Here is a 16622-nt window from a genome sequence, read left to right as displayed (position 1 = left end):
ACTAAAACACTCTCCCACATTTAGATCCAGACCATTTTCTCTGCACCACGAACTGACATTATTAAGGTCGCTCTAAAGAAGCTGAGCGTCCATAAATGATTCAATTGTTTTGTAAAATTTAAAATAATCTGTAAAGGCAAGATGTCCAGATCAGATCAGTCACTCAGATCTCTTATAAACAAATTAAAGAAAACTGGACCTATGTGTGAACCCTAAGGCACACCCGAGTGCACCACAATTTCGCTGAAAATATAATTGTTGATTCGGACCTGCTGTGTACGCTCTGTTAAAAAGCCGTGACAAAATTCAAGCAGAGTACCACCCAGTCCCATGGCCCGCAACTAACGAACAAGATGCTCATGACTGACTCTGTCAAACGCCTTCGAAAAGTCCGTGTAGACACTGTCCACCTGTTTAGACTTCTCAAAAATACCCAACAGATCCAGCTGATAAGTCAGCAGGTTAGTCACAGTGGACCTACCCCGAGAAAACCCGTGCTGGTTGTCGCGCATAATTTTTTTACAATACCAGGAAAAATTCGGACCGAATAATTTATCAAAAAGTTTGGGAATGACAGATTGTATGCATATACCTCTATAGTTACTAATATTGCTTCTGTCACCATTTTTGTGAATTGGCGTTAAATAACTTATTTCCAGTAATCAGGAAAAACACCGGACGATAAGGAAGCATTAAAAATGTGGTGGATTACGTAAATCTATAGGTAACGGTTCAATATTATCAATTAATTCGTCAAGAATCGACATAAACGAGCAATTGCAACTTACAGTACTAGATTGGTTGTGCCTTCTATAAAAACAAGACTTCGATCGGCGATGTTCTAAAAATACTATTTAAATTAAATATATAATAATGTAATTAATTGAAATTGTAGACAGACACTTTTTTCTGCGTTTTGTAAAACGTGCTATTAATAATCAAGAGAATTGAAATGGGAGTTAATGTTATAACTTTTTTATTTATTCTTTACAAAAAATACTAAAAGTATTAATAATTAGGTGCACATAATATTTCACTATTTATTATAGTTAGGTATATAGATAAATTGTTTAAGATTTATTTTAAATTTTATTTAAATTTTTTTCTATATGACCAGAATTTTCGGAAATATTCCCGGTTAAAATAAAAATAATACCGGAAACTTTTAAATTTCAAATCAGCCGTTAAAATTAAAATGCATTCACTCTGGCTAGGCAACCCGAAATACACCGCATAGGACAAAGGAAAACCAGCGAACGCCGGTCAATCACTTTTATCTGGATTCAGGACCGGGTCCGCTCACCTGCGCTAACATTCTATTTACCGATTCAACACGTGGCGACTCGACGCGATCATGCTTGATTTATTGCACGGGGAAGTTTCCTTTCCACTGCAGAGTACAGTTGCTTAACCGGGTGTACAACGCTGATTCGCATTTTTACGCGCCTTATTTGTTTTCATGATTGAAAAGTGAGGCTTTCAATACCCCTATGCAGCTTATATAAAAACATCCCTGTTTCAACCACGAGAACGATTCGGTGCGTATTTGAATTGAAAATATGGTACATCTTTACAAAGAATCATAATTTTTGTTACTCCAAGCCAAATATTAGAAATAAGGTTTGAATATTGCTAAAATATTATTCACCAGTACGGTGCTGTTCGGCGCATCGAATTGTCAGGCGTGTTCGGAAATTCGTCCCGGTCCTAGTTTTCGCTTTCTAGTAATATTTTTTCGTAAATGCTGGATAGAATTTTGAATCGCGACTGTCGCAAGCCTCACACGGGACGTAATTGCAATAAAAATATTAATGGAAAACTGCGCGGACCGCGATTGATAACGGGAACGTGACCGCACGGACGGGCATAATCGAACGAGCCTAACGTCACTTGAATATTCCTCCGTAAAATGGAAGTGGCGTACCGCAACGTTTGTGTTGAAAGTGTTTTTCTTTTTTATTTAGCCAATTCTTAGTGACAAATTAGGGAATCCGGTTTCTATCGAAATTTTCACTGTAAGTACGTATGTTGTTATCCAGCGTGGCTTGATTTCAGTCGCCAAATCTTATTTTCATGTCCATGTTTACTTCGTAACTGGCGAGCACGTTGTATTTACGTTTCGCATTTCTCGGAATTTTTCGAAAATTCGACCGTAGAGCGTCGTTAAGTCGCAGCCGCCTATTGTTTTTTCAAATGCTCTTAAAAATCGGTTAGTAACTGATGCAAATGAACTATAGTTCTATGTTCAGTGTCTAAAGAATTTCTTTCTAATCGTACCTACTTTATTTCAGTCTTCAACGGTCCGGAATCATGAATGGTAAGTGGTTAATTTTTAACGCCGTTTCAATTTGACGACCACACTCCAGAATTGACAGTTTTTTTCTGTGGTCGCGATTGTGAAACAAAAATTAGAGACGATTTATAAAAAATAATATCGTTCATTATTCGAAAATTGCGAGTAATGCGATTCATGCGGTTTGAACTCGTTAATATTTGATCAATATGTGACGAAACTAACAGCGACCAGACTGCTCGAGAAGTGAAGTGTTTCGGACGTTTTTTTGTCTGCGTTCGAGTGAAATCTGAGTCGAAATTAAAATCGAACGACGACCATGAAGCAATCGTTTACGCGATTGCAGCTCAAAACAAAATACTTATTATACCTATTTTTGAGGCGGCAGATTTGCATTCTTATAGATCATTCGATTCGTAATTAGGCCTAGATCGTTGAACCATTAGCAATTATACACAATTAAAAATGGTAAAAAGTAATGTTTAGTTTTTTGCTTATTGCAAACTAATTTTTTTTATTTTGAACAATAGATCCTTACAGAGGAGGAAACTTACTAAAAAAAAGTTCGGATTCCGAAAACTGTACCTCCATTATTAATTATTTTAATTTAAAGTTGAATATTGCCGTCATTTTGAGGTCAGTCACAACTTAGTAAGTTACAATAAAAAAAAATCGTGGTTTATAAAGTAGATTTAAAAATCTAAAAAAAAGATTATAATCTTCAAAGAACTGATTCCCGCAACTTTTTCCTGGACTTCCTCTATCATGGCGAATTTTAAAAAATATTTAAATAATTGCCATAAAATGTATATCCATAAAATAAGATAGTGTGATAAAAGTTTAAATAAATTTAATACTTTGTCTATAATTATTTTTTTAATTTTAACAAAAATAGAAAATTTACCGTTTTTTTTTCATTCGTCATTAACTTACCGTTTTTATGTTAAACAAAAGATATTTAATAACTAAAAAACAATTTAGCTCCATTTGTTTATAAGTTTTTCATAAACAAATGAACTATTTCAATATAAAAAAAAACAACTTCATGAAGGACTGTAGTTTATGATTAAAAAAATGTTTTTTTAATAATAAATTGTTAATTTTGGTTTATTTCTTTTCTGAAAGTTTCGGTTAGCCAGAAAAAAATTTTTTTCGATTTTTTATTAAACTGTTAGAGATTCGACAAAAAACATTCAGGCCATTTTTAGGGAAGATTAGGGAAAAAAGCGTAATAGTTTATAAAAAAAATCATATAAAAGATAAATAAATAACATAGCGAGCTAGACGGCAAGAAGGTTTGAAAAATAGCAAAAAAATATCTATTAAACAAAATAAAAAAATCTTAAATGACATTTCTTTATGAGGTCGTAAAAAGATTTTTTTCAGATATTGAAGTTGTTTATAAAAAAATTGTAAACTAAATGCGCTATTTTTTTTAATTAATAAATGTCTTAATATAAAACCGGTAAGTTAATGACAAATGAAAAAAAAAAGAAATTTGCAACATTAGGGTAAATTTTATTTTTTTTGTTAACTTAAAAAAATAATTATAAATAAAGCATTACATTTATTTAAACTTTTATCACACTATCTGATTTTATGCGTATATAAGAAAGGTTTCACGGAGGGAAACAATTTTATGGAAATTATTTAAATATTTTTTATATTCGCAATGATAGAGGAAGTCCCGGAAAAAGTATTAAAGAATATACAACGGTCTAGTTTTATGGAAAATTAACTTTAATGAAAAATTCCAACGGGAAATAGTTTTTTGAAGTGTTTAGATTTTACCATCATTTTTGTGGATTTTTAAGTCTATTTTATATATAATTTTCAACGTTAACTTAACATTATTAATAATGGAGGTGCAGTTTCGGGAAACCGAACTTTTTTTTAGTAAATTTCGTCCCCTTCAAGGATGTTTTTTTCAAAATTAAAAAAAAATTATGTGTTTACCAACTATAAGCACAAACACTACTTTTGACATTTGACAATGTAGAACTTAACTAAAAACATTACACTTTTTTTTCTATAAAAATATTTTGTGGACTCCGATTTTCGCATAGCACACGTGTTATGCGAAAATGTAATGCGATTGGAAACTTCTCTACTATTATAATAAGCGTAAATATTTCTTTTGAATGTCTGCTTCAGGACGTTGTGAAAATATAATTTCGAATTTGCAAGAATCGAGTTGGTACCGGCCTGTCTCAATCTTCATGGTGTTGGCTTTCGACTGACCCTCCCCAATAAAACTTTTACGATGTCATATCAATTTATTTTTACTTTAGTGACAAAGCAGGGGTAGGCCATGTAGTGTTGACCATTTGTGACAATCTTAAATAATCATTTTTGCTGTGCATTTCGAAAAAGTTATTTTACGAAAACATGTCACAGACAACAACAAACAGGTTGTCAAAAACGTGTATCAAACTTTAATCAGTAGAAGACTTATTTAACAAGAACCTTAACGAACCAAAACCAACCAAAAGTAACCCGGACTAACCAAAACTAACTTACAACCTTTAATTAAATAAAAAAAATTAATGTATCGGAATTTAAGTAAAGTGTTGAGCCAAATTTTCTAACACCCCATACGTAAGCGGAACAAATTATGTTAAAAAAGTTAATTTGTCATTTAAACCTTAACAATGACCTTTAACTTATCAATCATTTTTTAATGATAATGCAGTTTATATATTGGGGGGAGATTTTCAGGTATAGATATCGAGAAAAATCAACCAATCTTTCTCCTCGTACAAAAAATGTATTCTTACTGAGGTGACAAGGCAGGGGTGGGACAGATATATTTATTTCTTTCTGATATATTTCGATACATCTAGAACATCCTTTAAGTAAAAGTTTTCTATGGTGGTATAGATACGTGAATGGTGTCTTTGCGTCCAACAGACAATTGAATTATTTTTTAAATTACATTAACTCATTACGTAATCGTATAAAATTCACTATCGAGATTGGACAGGATAACTCTATTTATTTTTTAGACTTAACTATTACGAAAGCTCAAAACAAATTAGATTTTTCCATTTACCATAAACCTTCACACACATACACAGTCATACATAACAGCTCAAATCACCCTTATACACACAAAATGGCTGCATTTCACGCGTTTATACACAGACTTCTTAATACGCCACTCTCAATAGAAAATTACAACAAAAAACTTAATATCATTAAACAAATTGCACTGAACAACGACTACAACCCGTCCATTGTAAATAAAAAACAGATCCAAACAACAGTAAACCTAATAGAGAACACGAACTCAGGAGAACTCAGTGAAAAAGTTTCAAAACATTTGTCAAAATGTGGTTTACAACTAGCTTTCAGAACTTACAACACGATAGGAAAATTTTTAAAAAGCAATATAACGAAATGTTCAAAATCTCAAAAATCAGGTGTCTGCAGATTGAAATGCAGATCTTGTTCTGAAATTTATATTGGACAAATAGAAACGCATTAACGAACAGAAAAGAGCGTTTAAAAACAATCGTCTAGATTCTAATGATGTTAAACACAGAAAAACACATTTTTGACGACAATTTTAATATTTTACATACAGCCACAAAAAGTAGAAAATTAAATTTATTGGGAGCCATGGAGATTAATAAAATGAGACGTTCAGATGTATTGCTTAACGATCACTTAGGTTTAAATAGCTCTCCATTGTTAAAGTTAAATTCTCACAACATTAATTAAGGTTTTATGGTCATTTTTCGGTATACATAGTAGCAGGTAGTTTGTAAATATTACATTTGATAAAGACCCTCGTTGTCGAAACAATTGTCATGTGAATATATATAATTTCGTGAAAATCTGAACTTTTAGTTCTTATTCATTTGGTTAAATGGATTTTCATCAAGTAAAAGCCACCTCAGTTCAATAAAAGTGATTTTCAAACTCATTGTATAGACAATAGTGAGTGATGATCCTACCTATAGAGTTGTTTGTTGTTTGTAAAATGCAAAATTCTCCGACCTGACATAGATGCAGCTCCAGTATCACGATACAACTTTGTCTTCTTTTAAATATATATCTTAGTAGGCTGCGAAAAAAAAAATTGAAGTCTTGCGTCAAATAGTTTTTTATTGACAGCATTTTAAACAAGACGTGCCCGAAATAATGATTGAGTATAGAGCAGTAATAAAGTTTTTGACAAAAGAAGGGTGAGCACCTAAAGTTATTAAAGAAAGGCTGGATGGTGTGTACGGCCAAAGTTCTCCTTCGTATTCTGTAGTGAAAGAATGGGCAAAACGTGTTCGAATAGGGCAGGAGTCCCTTGAAGATGATTCAAGAACTGGTCGACCAGTGGAGGTCATAACGGAAGATATTGTTGCGATTGTGGAAGAGGTGGTATTGACTGATCGACGTTTAAAGGTCAAGGAAATCTCAGAAATTACTAAGCTTTCTGATACAAGGGTTCGTCGAATCCTGCATGATCGTTTAGGTATGCATAAAGTTAGTGCAAGATGGGTTCCCAAAAACCTTTCGGCTATTCAGAAACAACGCCGCGTCGAGTGTGCGCGGTCTTTTTTGGAACTCTGTGGGTCGGAACCGAAGCCTGTGATAGAAACTATTGTGACGGGAGATGAAACTATGGTTCTCTATTATGACTCTTTATCGATAAAAGATTCAATGGAGTGGCGTCGTAAGGGTGAAACACCTCCAAGAAAATTCAGAGTCTGCCAGTCAACAAAAAAGGTGATGGCCACGATCTTTTGGGATTGTGAAGGAATTATTTTTATAGATTTTAAAGAAACTAATACCACTGTCAATGGTAAATATTACGCAACATTATTACATAAATTGCGAGACTGCATACGTGTAAAACGTCGAGGAAAACTGGCCAGAGGCGTGCGTCTTTTGCACGATACTGCACCCGTCCAACAGATAGATCATCCTCCCTATAGTCCAGATATGGCCCCCAGCGACTATTATTTGTTTGGATATTTGAAAAAGGACTTACGTGGACGGCGGTTTATCGACGAAGTTGAGTTAAAATAGGGTGTTTTAGCTCGTTTTGCAGACAAACCAAAAGAATACTTTTGTATTGAAGTATTGAAGAATATAATCTCCCTTTTATATTGAAAAATGATAAAAAAAAATTGTTACTCTACTTTGTTTCTTTCATATTCAGACCGGGAAATTTTGGCGCTGCCCTCGTAGTACCGCAAAATAGACAAAAGGCCAGTAGTGATGGAATCACACAGATTACGCGCATGAAGATTTAAGTACCTTCAAGAAATTAAAAGATATAGATTTGACAACCGTGATGAAACAAGGTTAGATACACACGACACCGTATCCAAAGAATGGCTCGATTCCACCCAAAACTGTCAGACGAAAGCACCTGGGTCAGAAGACGGATTTGTCGAAAAAGACTGTCCAGGATTCTAGTTGAAAATTGGTTTCAAAACAAAACATAAAAATGTATAAGGTTGTTCGGAAAGTCATTTCGTTTTTTCCCGTCAGAGGACTTAATTATGTTTTTTCGAAACCAACTTCACACTTAAGCCGCATAACCATTATATGTCTTGAGAGCTGATATTGCAAGGCTTGTGTGTGAAAAAGTTCTATTAATTCTACGCAGTAGTTTTTGGTTGGTGCCCTTTTAAATATGCAGAGCAATAAGCAGCATTTTCGCCATATTTTACTTTTTTACTTCAGAAAAGGTAAAAATGCTGTCCAAGCGAGAAAAAAATTGACGGATGTGTATGGAGAAGGCGTGTTAACAGTACGCCAGTGCCAGACCTGGTTTGCAAAATTTCGATCCGGCAATTTTGATGTCGAAGATGGACCACGGTCTGGAAGGCCGGTCGAAGCTGAGAAAGATGCGATAAAGGCATTAGTTGATGCAAATCGGCGAATAACCACACGAGAGATCGGTGAGAGATTAAATTTGTCGAATTCGACTGTTTATGGCCATTTGAAAGGCATGGGCTTAACCTCGAAACTCGATGTGTGGGTGCCCCATGTCCTTACGGAGCGAAATTTGTGTCGTCGCGTTGACGTGGTGATTCGCTCCTCAAACGTCAAGAAAATGATCCATTTTTGAAGCGGATTATTACTGGGGACGAAAAATGGGTTGTATACAACAATGTTAAACGCAAGAGGTCATGGAGCAGAAAAGATGAACCGGCTCAAAGCGTGTCAAAAGCCAACATTCACCAAAAAAAGATGATGCTCTCCGTTTGGTGGGATGTCAAAGGAATCGTTTTTTTTTGAGCTTTTGCCGGACAATACAACGATTAATTCAGAAGTCTATTGTCATCAACTGGACAAATTGAACGATTCACTTAAAGAGAAGAGGCCCGAATTAATCAACAGGAAGGGTGTAGTGTTCCACCAGGATAACGCGAGACCTCACACAAGTTTGGTCACTCGCCAAAAACTTTTACAGCTTGAATGGGACGTACTGCAACATCCACCATATTCTCCAGATCTGGCGCCTTCCGACTACTATTTGTTCCGGTCCCTGCAAAATTTTTTGGATGGCAAAACCTTTACCTCAAATGAAGATGTCAAAAACCACCTGAACCAATTTTTTGCCAGCAAGGACCAAAACTTTTATGAGAGCGGAATTATGTTACTGCCAGAAAGATGGCAAAAGGTGTTGGACCAGAATGGCCAATATATAAATTAATAAAATATTTATTCATTATACGAAAACTGTCTTTCATGTTCCCCAAAAAAAAACGAAATGACTTTCCGAACAACCCAATAGTTATGTATAGATATTCCTAGCTATGAATGAGTTGCATATATTTCATGTCATTGTTTTTTCTTAGTGTAATTTAATATTATACCCACCTAAACAAACAATAAAAAAATATATTATTATCGAAACCTGCGCGATGAAAATTAAGACAGACTTTGGTGTCTATATAAAAACCGTTAGTTTGGCAATAATTATAAGTGCCTGCCGTGAAATTGACGTCTATGTGTACATTGTGTTTAGCAGTAATAGTCATCTCCGTTTCTAGAGTGTGGAAAAAGTTATTAGACGTATGATATCCCCTCCTTTAACTTTTTTATTTAACGTTTGAGCAAAAAACAAGGAAGCTGTTTGCAAGATAAATTTGTATATATACAGGGTGTTGCACGTTTGCACATTCCTTGTATAATATGTCCTATATCCAAAGACGATAGTTTTGTAGATTCGTGCGCTTTTAAAATAAAAGCAACATTGCAAAAATAAAGTAATATTCAAAAAAACACCCTTTGCTAATAAAAGAACACCCTAAATTTAAATGTTGTTTTGAATTCGCCTTGAAATTGACGTAAAAAATGTATTTAACGAGATTTGAATTAAATACTACAGGGTGTTCAAAATGAACGAATATATTTGGATCATTTCTTCCAATTTAAAAATTTCTTTTATCATTATTATTATATTACCTTCCTTCTGTCTAAGACTATTGCGATGGCAAAATTACACGGTCAAATTTTTACCTGACTACGGAGTAAATAAATGGATAAAATTTCAAAATCAATCCAAATTTTTCAAAAAGGACTTTCGTATAAAAAAAGTGACTTTTTGCTTCTTAATAAAAATTAAAAAACATACAAGTGACATGGAATTTTACAAATCATAAAATTGGGCGGGGAACTTTTTGGTATCATAAGCAAACCTACAAAAAGCAGTTTAGCTAAAATTAAGGAAATAACTGGCCAATTGCGAAGTTAGGAAAATATGGAATTTCGTTTGTCGCTTAGAAGATAATTTTTTACTCAAATGTTCGAAATGGCTTCAATTAAAAATACGTACTATCAAATTCTAGACGCGAAGTAGCGATCTCGACTACCACGTAAACGTGATAGCAGCAGACAGCACAAGCGGAAAAAATGCCGCATTCGTCATCAACAAAATAAGTCATTCAACATTTTTTGCTTGAAAATGATTTTTTTTTTGAAAATTCCGACACAAAGAAGCAGTTATCGAAAGTTCTTAAGATTGGAATGTTTGTTAAGAAGAATAAGGTGACCGTGGAGGGGGATCCAAAGTTGTCCGTCTTCCAACCATATCAATGAAATCCGATAAAACTGATGTCGGGACGGAACAAGAAGAAACAATAATTAGAAGCGAAGTTGAAGAAATATCGAAGAATAAAATGTTTACAGAAGTTGACTAGTACCAGAATTAATTATTAATGTGGGGGACGAGTCCAGTGACCATAGTGATTATTTTGATGTAGTATATCTTTTTTTTTTTGTAAACATGCTAACGTTTCCATTCATTTATATTTGTAATAACCATTTTAAAATAAGAATCGACTAAAAATAATCGAAGAATCTCTCTGATAAAATTTTACCAAAGTTAAATGTCGCAAAAACGGTATATCGTCGGGCGAACTTTACCTGTTTTTTTTTAAGAGGGCGTGCCGTCCGAAAAATGAGACAATAAATGATGATGGTTGTGACTACAAAAATGCAAAAAAAAAGTGTGCTGTGCGTTAGTTGTATCCCTATAGTTGGTACAATTTGCGACGGCATAGTCGGCCATAAAACCAAGACAGGTGCCTAAAAAATTACAAAACGAAACTGATTAATATGGCCTAGTTACCATTGTATTTTAAATGCCATAGAATTTTTTTTTAATAAAAATATTGTAAGTGAAGCAAGGTACGGTGATACTGCAGCGGTATTTGTTTGGAAGGCAGCTCTTCAGACAGTTACCAATGAAAATTTGATCAGTCGCATAACACATACAGAAAACATAACAAAAGAATGCTGTGAAAAAGAGAATACACTTGATGTACCACCATTTTTTGTTAATGTAGACGAAGGATCACTTTCTGGCAGCAGCAGTTCCAGGTTTGGCTCTGATAATGAAGATGTTTTATCGTAAATACTTGTATATGGAAAGTTAAATATGTCGTAAGAATGGTATGTACCTGTTCTTTTTTAGAGGGCGTGCCGCCCAAAAAATAAGACATTATAAATGTTCGTTTCGCAGTTAAAATCTACCACGTGCATTTAAAGACGCCGAACTAGAAAAACACAACGCCTATCGAGAATTAATCCGCTACACTGGAAGGTTTCCCTAGGAATTTGCTCTACCGTCGGTCGCGTCAAATTGGATTTAGTGAATATCCCATCAAGCGCGTCACGTGACTACCACCGTTAGCGCTTCAGCGGTCTAACCTTGTGCGACGAGTTTTTCGTTAAATTGCCTTTGAAAAAACATAAATTATATTCGTGGTATTCGACTTGCCGATCGAGCGGTAAGTGTTCGCTCTGATTGCTTAGATTTATCGGAAACGATCTCGGTTATTGATTGATTATACTACGTACCTCCAAATGTGAATTTAAAAAGCAAATAAGGTGTACCGGTACATCAGAAATTTGAAAAGTTATAAGCAATTAAAGATGGTAAAAATTAGCGTTTATTTTTTTGCTTATAGTTCGTAAACAATTTTTTTTTTAGATTTTGAAAAAAGATCCTTAAAGGGGAGAAAATTTACAAAAAAAAAAGTTTGGATTCCCGAAACCATAACTCCATTATTAATAATTTTAGTTCAACGTTAAACAATAACTAAACCATTGTTAATTAAGAACTTAACAAAATTTGATTTGTGGTGTAATTCAAGAAATTATATTGTCTTTTTTTTACAAATAAATTGATATTTTAAAGTCAAACTAATTGAGGGTAAAGTCTATTCATAGATATAAGAAAGTGACTAACTGATACGAATTAAGGAAAGACCCGGTCAAGCTGTAAGAATGAAATACGGCCGAACAGGTCCGTACTTTGCTTAGAATTTAATTATTGGGGGTTTGTCAGGAAAGATACTAAACAATATTTATTTATTTATGTATGTATTTATGTTTAAATCTAAAATAAAATTACAAATTATTTTTATTACCTACTTAAATTACTTAAAATTATTATTTGTTCTATATTATTTACAATATGGATATACGATTGTTGTGTGTGCCTTTTCTATATGTTTAACAGAATTTGCCCAACTTTGTGGAGGGATGTTAAAAACTTGGGATTCTATAAGTTTGAGGACATTGGAGTTAACACGGGGAAAAATATTGTTATGGCGAATGGCAGATTTCAATTGGTGACAAACATGTTCAATGGGATTAAATATACAGTGTACTGTACGCCCTAAATTTTTTGCATAATTATCACATATCTATTCCTTTTATAGGTTCAAGCTTTGTAGAACCTCAATTAATTGCTTTTGGTTAGTGAAAATAAATGTCGTTATTATACATGTAGTTTTGGATTGTTGCTTTTGTGTCACATGAGGAAAGGGTTTTAGTCAACCGTCTACTGTGATAACTTGCATTGTCCATTACAATTACGCTATTAGGGGGAATGTTTGGAACTAGTTTGTTTTTAAACCAACTTTCGAATAAATCAGCGGTGTTGTCTTCATGGTAATCCAGAGAAGAATCTTTAATATTTTTCGCAGATAGAGAAAGTCCATTTGGAATCCAACCATCTTTAGAGCCAGCATGCAAAATAGTTATTCTTTTACCTCTTTTTGATGGCGCGTTTGTTTTATACTTATCAGTTGGGTCAACCCAAACTTTTTCTGGGGTATCATAAGCGCCGAACCACATTTCATCCAAGTAAATAATTGGCCTTTGTTGTTCTCTGTAAATCCTAATTTTTTCTAGATATTCCAGTCGCCATTTCCGAATTCTAGAAGATTCCATTGAAACTTGCCTTTTGTCAATTTTTTGAAATCTAAAACCCATGTGTTGAATGCACTTGCATAAGGTAGTTCTGCCACATTTAACACCGGTTTCATCTTTTTCAAGCCTCCTGATTAAGATATCTGATGTAGGCACGCTTTGTTCCTCGTATAACTGGTAAATTATTTAAATTGTTTGCAACGGTTTGGATTTTTTAGTTTAATGGACTAATGGTAGAAAATTATAAAAGTGCAATAGCGTTAAACATTTTTGTTATTAAGAATAAGATAGATATACCGGACGCGACGCGCGTGACAGCAAATAGTCATAGCCTAATAGATCACGTTGTAGTAGATCAAATATACAGAAATAAATGCACCCATCCCATAAGGTTGGGGTATATTTACATCTTTCCGTTCTTTTTTATTATAGCGTTTTACGTTTTGGACAGGATCTACACTAGAATTATCATGCCAACGGACAATAGAAATTTTTGATTCAGATTCATATGCTGAAAGATGGGATCCGCCGTCTTTTTTCCAAATGATTTGCAATTTTCCACTGGGCATTTATTTATCCAAACATCCATTAGTTTTTAAATGTACAAATAGTTTGAATGATGAAAAAAAAATGTCAAAACAAATTTGATGATTTACTGGCTTACCTACAACAGAAAGTAGATAACGTCACCGCCAAGACCAAGGTCAGAGTGAGGTTTATTTTGAGCACCACCATATGGAAGTGAATAAAATAGGTACCCATCAGATCAACAAAGGCGCCAAAGCTTGAAGCCAAAATGAACTGGCTTACCCCTTATAAACATTTTGCAGGAATGGCTGCCAAAGTAAGGTACCATTTGTTCATCTATGGATAAGTTGAACGAAAATATACCAAACTGATTTTTTTTTTATTTATTACATCAAACAAGGGTCTAACTTTTAAAAAATTATCATTTTTATCCAACAGATCTCCTCCATAGCTAATTCCTTTTGAGTCAAATACCTCTACATGCCATATCTCACCAACTGCACTGCACCAGACACAAACTAATACTAAACAACACGCTAATTGTTGGATGTTTATTCAACATGCGCTGACTTGTCTAGACTTGCAATAACAAAGTTTTGTTTCACAGATAAAACCAGTGGTGCATTCACGCACCAGTAAATGTTTTCAAAAAATAAAGCATAATCAGTATAGTATTTCCAATGTATGTTTTCCGCGATGTAATCTACATGCTATAGGCTTAACCAAAATGGCAATACAAATCCTAAATATTTATTTTTTTTACTATTTTGGATTTACTTGAAAAAGTGATACAAATTTACGTCCCGCTTTTGTCAACTTTTGAATTCATATATAAGATCTTTACTTTACTCATAAATTAGCGATTTCTGCGGTTTTATGTCCTTTCGTAGTGATAATAATAAAATTTCTAAACGGATGTGAAAAAATATTTCCTGGATGCGACAAAAAAATCATAGAAAATCATTAACGCACCACTGGGACAAAATGGGTTAATATTACTAATCGATCATTAATCAATAATTATTTTTAAAACACCTTTAAAGGGGTTAGCCGAGACGATAAATTTCGAGACAAAATATACATTAGTCTGACGTCCGCAGGAAATTTAATCCTGAAATCAAATACCGCGCTTCGCGTAACTAATACTTTTGCGCGTTTGATCGCGTGGGTAGATTACCAGCTCAGGTATATTTATTTTTATTTTTTTCAATTCGACCGACGGTGGTACGTTTTTTTTTCTACATCGATTAAAAGTGTATTCTTGAATGAGGAACGAGCATTCCCTGGGGAAAACTTCGACATTTTCGAAATTCTCGCGGTACGTAATTTAAACAAGATTGCTTTCGAAAAATCGTCGGTGAGCGGGGCAAGTTCGTCGCGAATAGTGCGAATCAGATTTTTATTTTAAAAAGAAGGCGCTTCGCGGATATTTTTCTATCGTGCTCCTGCGGACCACTATGGCACTTTCGCAAAATCGATGTAATCTGATTGTGAATACACCCTGTATAAAGTGTCCTTGAAATCTCGTCGAATTTCAAGTTTACGGCACACTTCGGTAAATATCAAAATTTGTACTGGTAATTGCAATTTAAAATTACATTTTTTCAAATATTTGGGTCCCCTGTATTATAGACGAAACCTCAAACTCTCTCTCAACACAGTTTACGATGCTGTTCACATCAAATTATCACACCTTTAAAAGTTTTTCATTTGTCGCCAATAATTCGCCCACAAAAGCGGAAATTTCTATTATCTATTAGAATTTTTTGCCCACAAACGGCGTACCCTGTATATAATTCCAACAATGTTCGAAGTAGGGGATGTAGCTCTGGATCTCCTTAGTTTCCTGGTATACGAATTTTTCCAATGGAGTAAATGGTTTTCAAAAAACTACTTGTTTTCTGAAACCATGCAGTATGTGGTTGAGATATTTTTTCAAATATCTCGAACAGCGTATGTGCAAAAATTGTAGCCCTGTAAAAGAACAATTTTCAGGGTCTTTTAGATTTTTGTCCATAATTAAAACACCTTGTGTATAATCATAAAAATGCGTGAAACAAAAGTTATAGCGCCGGGTCTCCCACGTATTACGGATGCAAAATTTTCCCAATCGGATGAATATCTTTGGAGGAAAAGATGTAACGAATAAAAAATAACCACAAAAAAAATACTTCGCGTTATTTTATTGCTCCAAATTTAAAGAGTCTAAATGCGGGTCTAGACTTCTACTTCTCTCCCAAGTCTGAAGTCGGTAGCTGCAAATTTGGAGTACTTATTATGTTTTTTAATATTGCACGGAATATCGCGAACACCCTGTACAATACGTAAAAACCGTAAATACAAAAGTTTGAGCTGTCTATATCGTCATGTAAAATAGACTGACACCTAAAACACAGATTTGAAATTATAGGCAATTTTCAATAATATGGGGGGGACCCATTTTTCAGTGTTTTTGAATTTGCGGCGCACCCTGTATATTCTTGAAAAAGTATCAAAAATAAAAGTTTATGGAGTTGTTTCCTCTGCGTTCTCTGGTTCAAGAATTTTTCCGGTCTTGTAAACGGTTTTTGAAAAATGGTCTTTTTTGTAGACCTTTGCACACCCGATTTTTTTTAAATACCCTCCGACCCCTCAGCCCCCCTATTTTCAATAGGCTCCTTCAAATATGAAGTCGATTGCTTCAAATTTCGGACATGTTCGTGTTTTATAGCAAGGTCCAAAAAACTGTCGGAAAGCGCGAAAAAAAGATGGATACCGGCGTCGGATCAGGGCCATTTCTTATAAACTTCTGTGCGTCGTGGAGGGTTAAAAAGGGGGGAATTTTCAGTTTTGTAGCTCCAACGGTTCGAAAGTTATTGAGGAAAAATCAAAAGGCGAGAACGGACAGACAAAAAAAAAATTTTTTTTCGAAGGTGATCATTTCTGTACCAACGGCGATCCCATAGGACCTACCGTTATACCGTAATTTTTATACGAGCCCAGATATTTTCGAAAATTCGATTTCATCAATTCTCGAAAGTAACAAATTTTATTGTGCACGCACCCCGTATAAAGCGACTTTCACGTCTCGCCAAGTTTAAATTTGTCAATAGTGCTGTTCCTTTATATGCGTGGCTACGGTTAA

The 16622-nt window shown here is 34.2% G+C and overlaps 1 protein-coding gene across 3 annotated transcripts in view; it reads left to right on the top strand.

Moving 5' to 3' along the window:
* The first annotated feature begins 1767 nt into the window (after positions 1 to 1767).
* Positions 1768 to 16622, top strand: part of LOC132697603 (influenza virus NS1A-binding protein-like) — a 50268-nt gene continuing 35413 nt past the window's right edge. Inside the window, exons 1-2 of one of the 3 annotated variants that reach the window (XM_060663167.1) lie at positions 1768 to 2019; positions 2292 to 2317. In XM_060663167.1, the coding sequence (XP_060519150.1) occupies positions 2311 to 2317 (7 nt within the window). In that variant the 5' untranslated portion in view covers positions 1768 to 2019; positions 2292 to 2310. Of the gene's footprint in view, positions 2020 to 2047; positions 2210 to 2291; positions 2318 to 16622 lie in introns of those variants that run through there. The other 2 variants (XM_060663161.1, XM_060663164.1) reach the window with 2 other exon arrangements.

This window comes from Cylas formicarius, unplaced genomic scaffold (assembly GCF_029955315.1).
Source record: "Cylas formicarius isolate icCylForm1 unplaced genomic scaffold, icCylForm1.1 PGA_scaffold_10__41_contigs__length_53128322, whole genome shotgun sequence".
Lineage (NCBI taxonomy): Eukaryota > Metazoa > Arthropoda > Insecta > Coleoptera > Brentidae > Cylas > Cylas formicarius.
The sequence above is the reverse complement of the archived record's forward strand: the minus strand, read 5'-3'. Positions and strand labels throughout refer to the sequence as shown.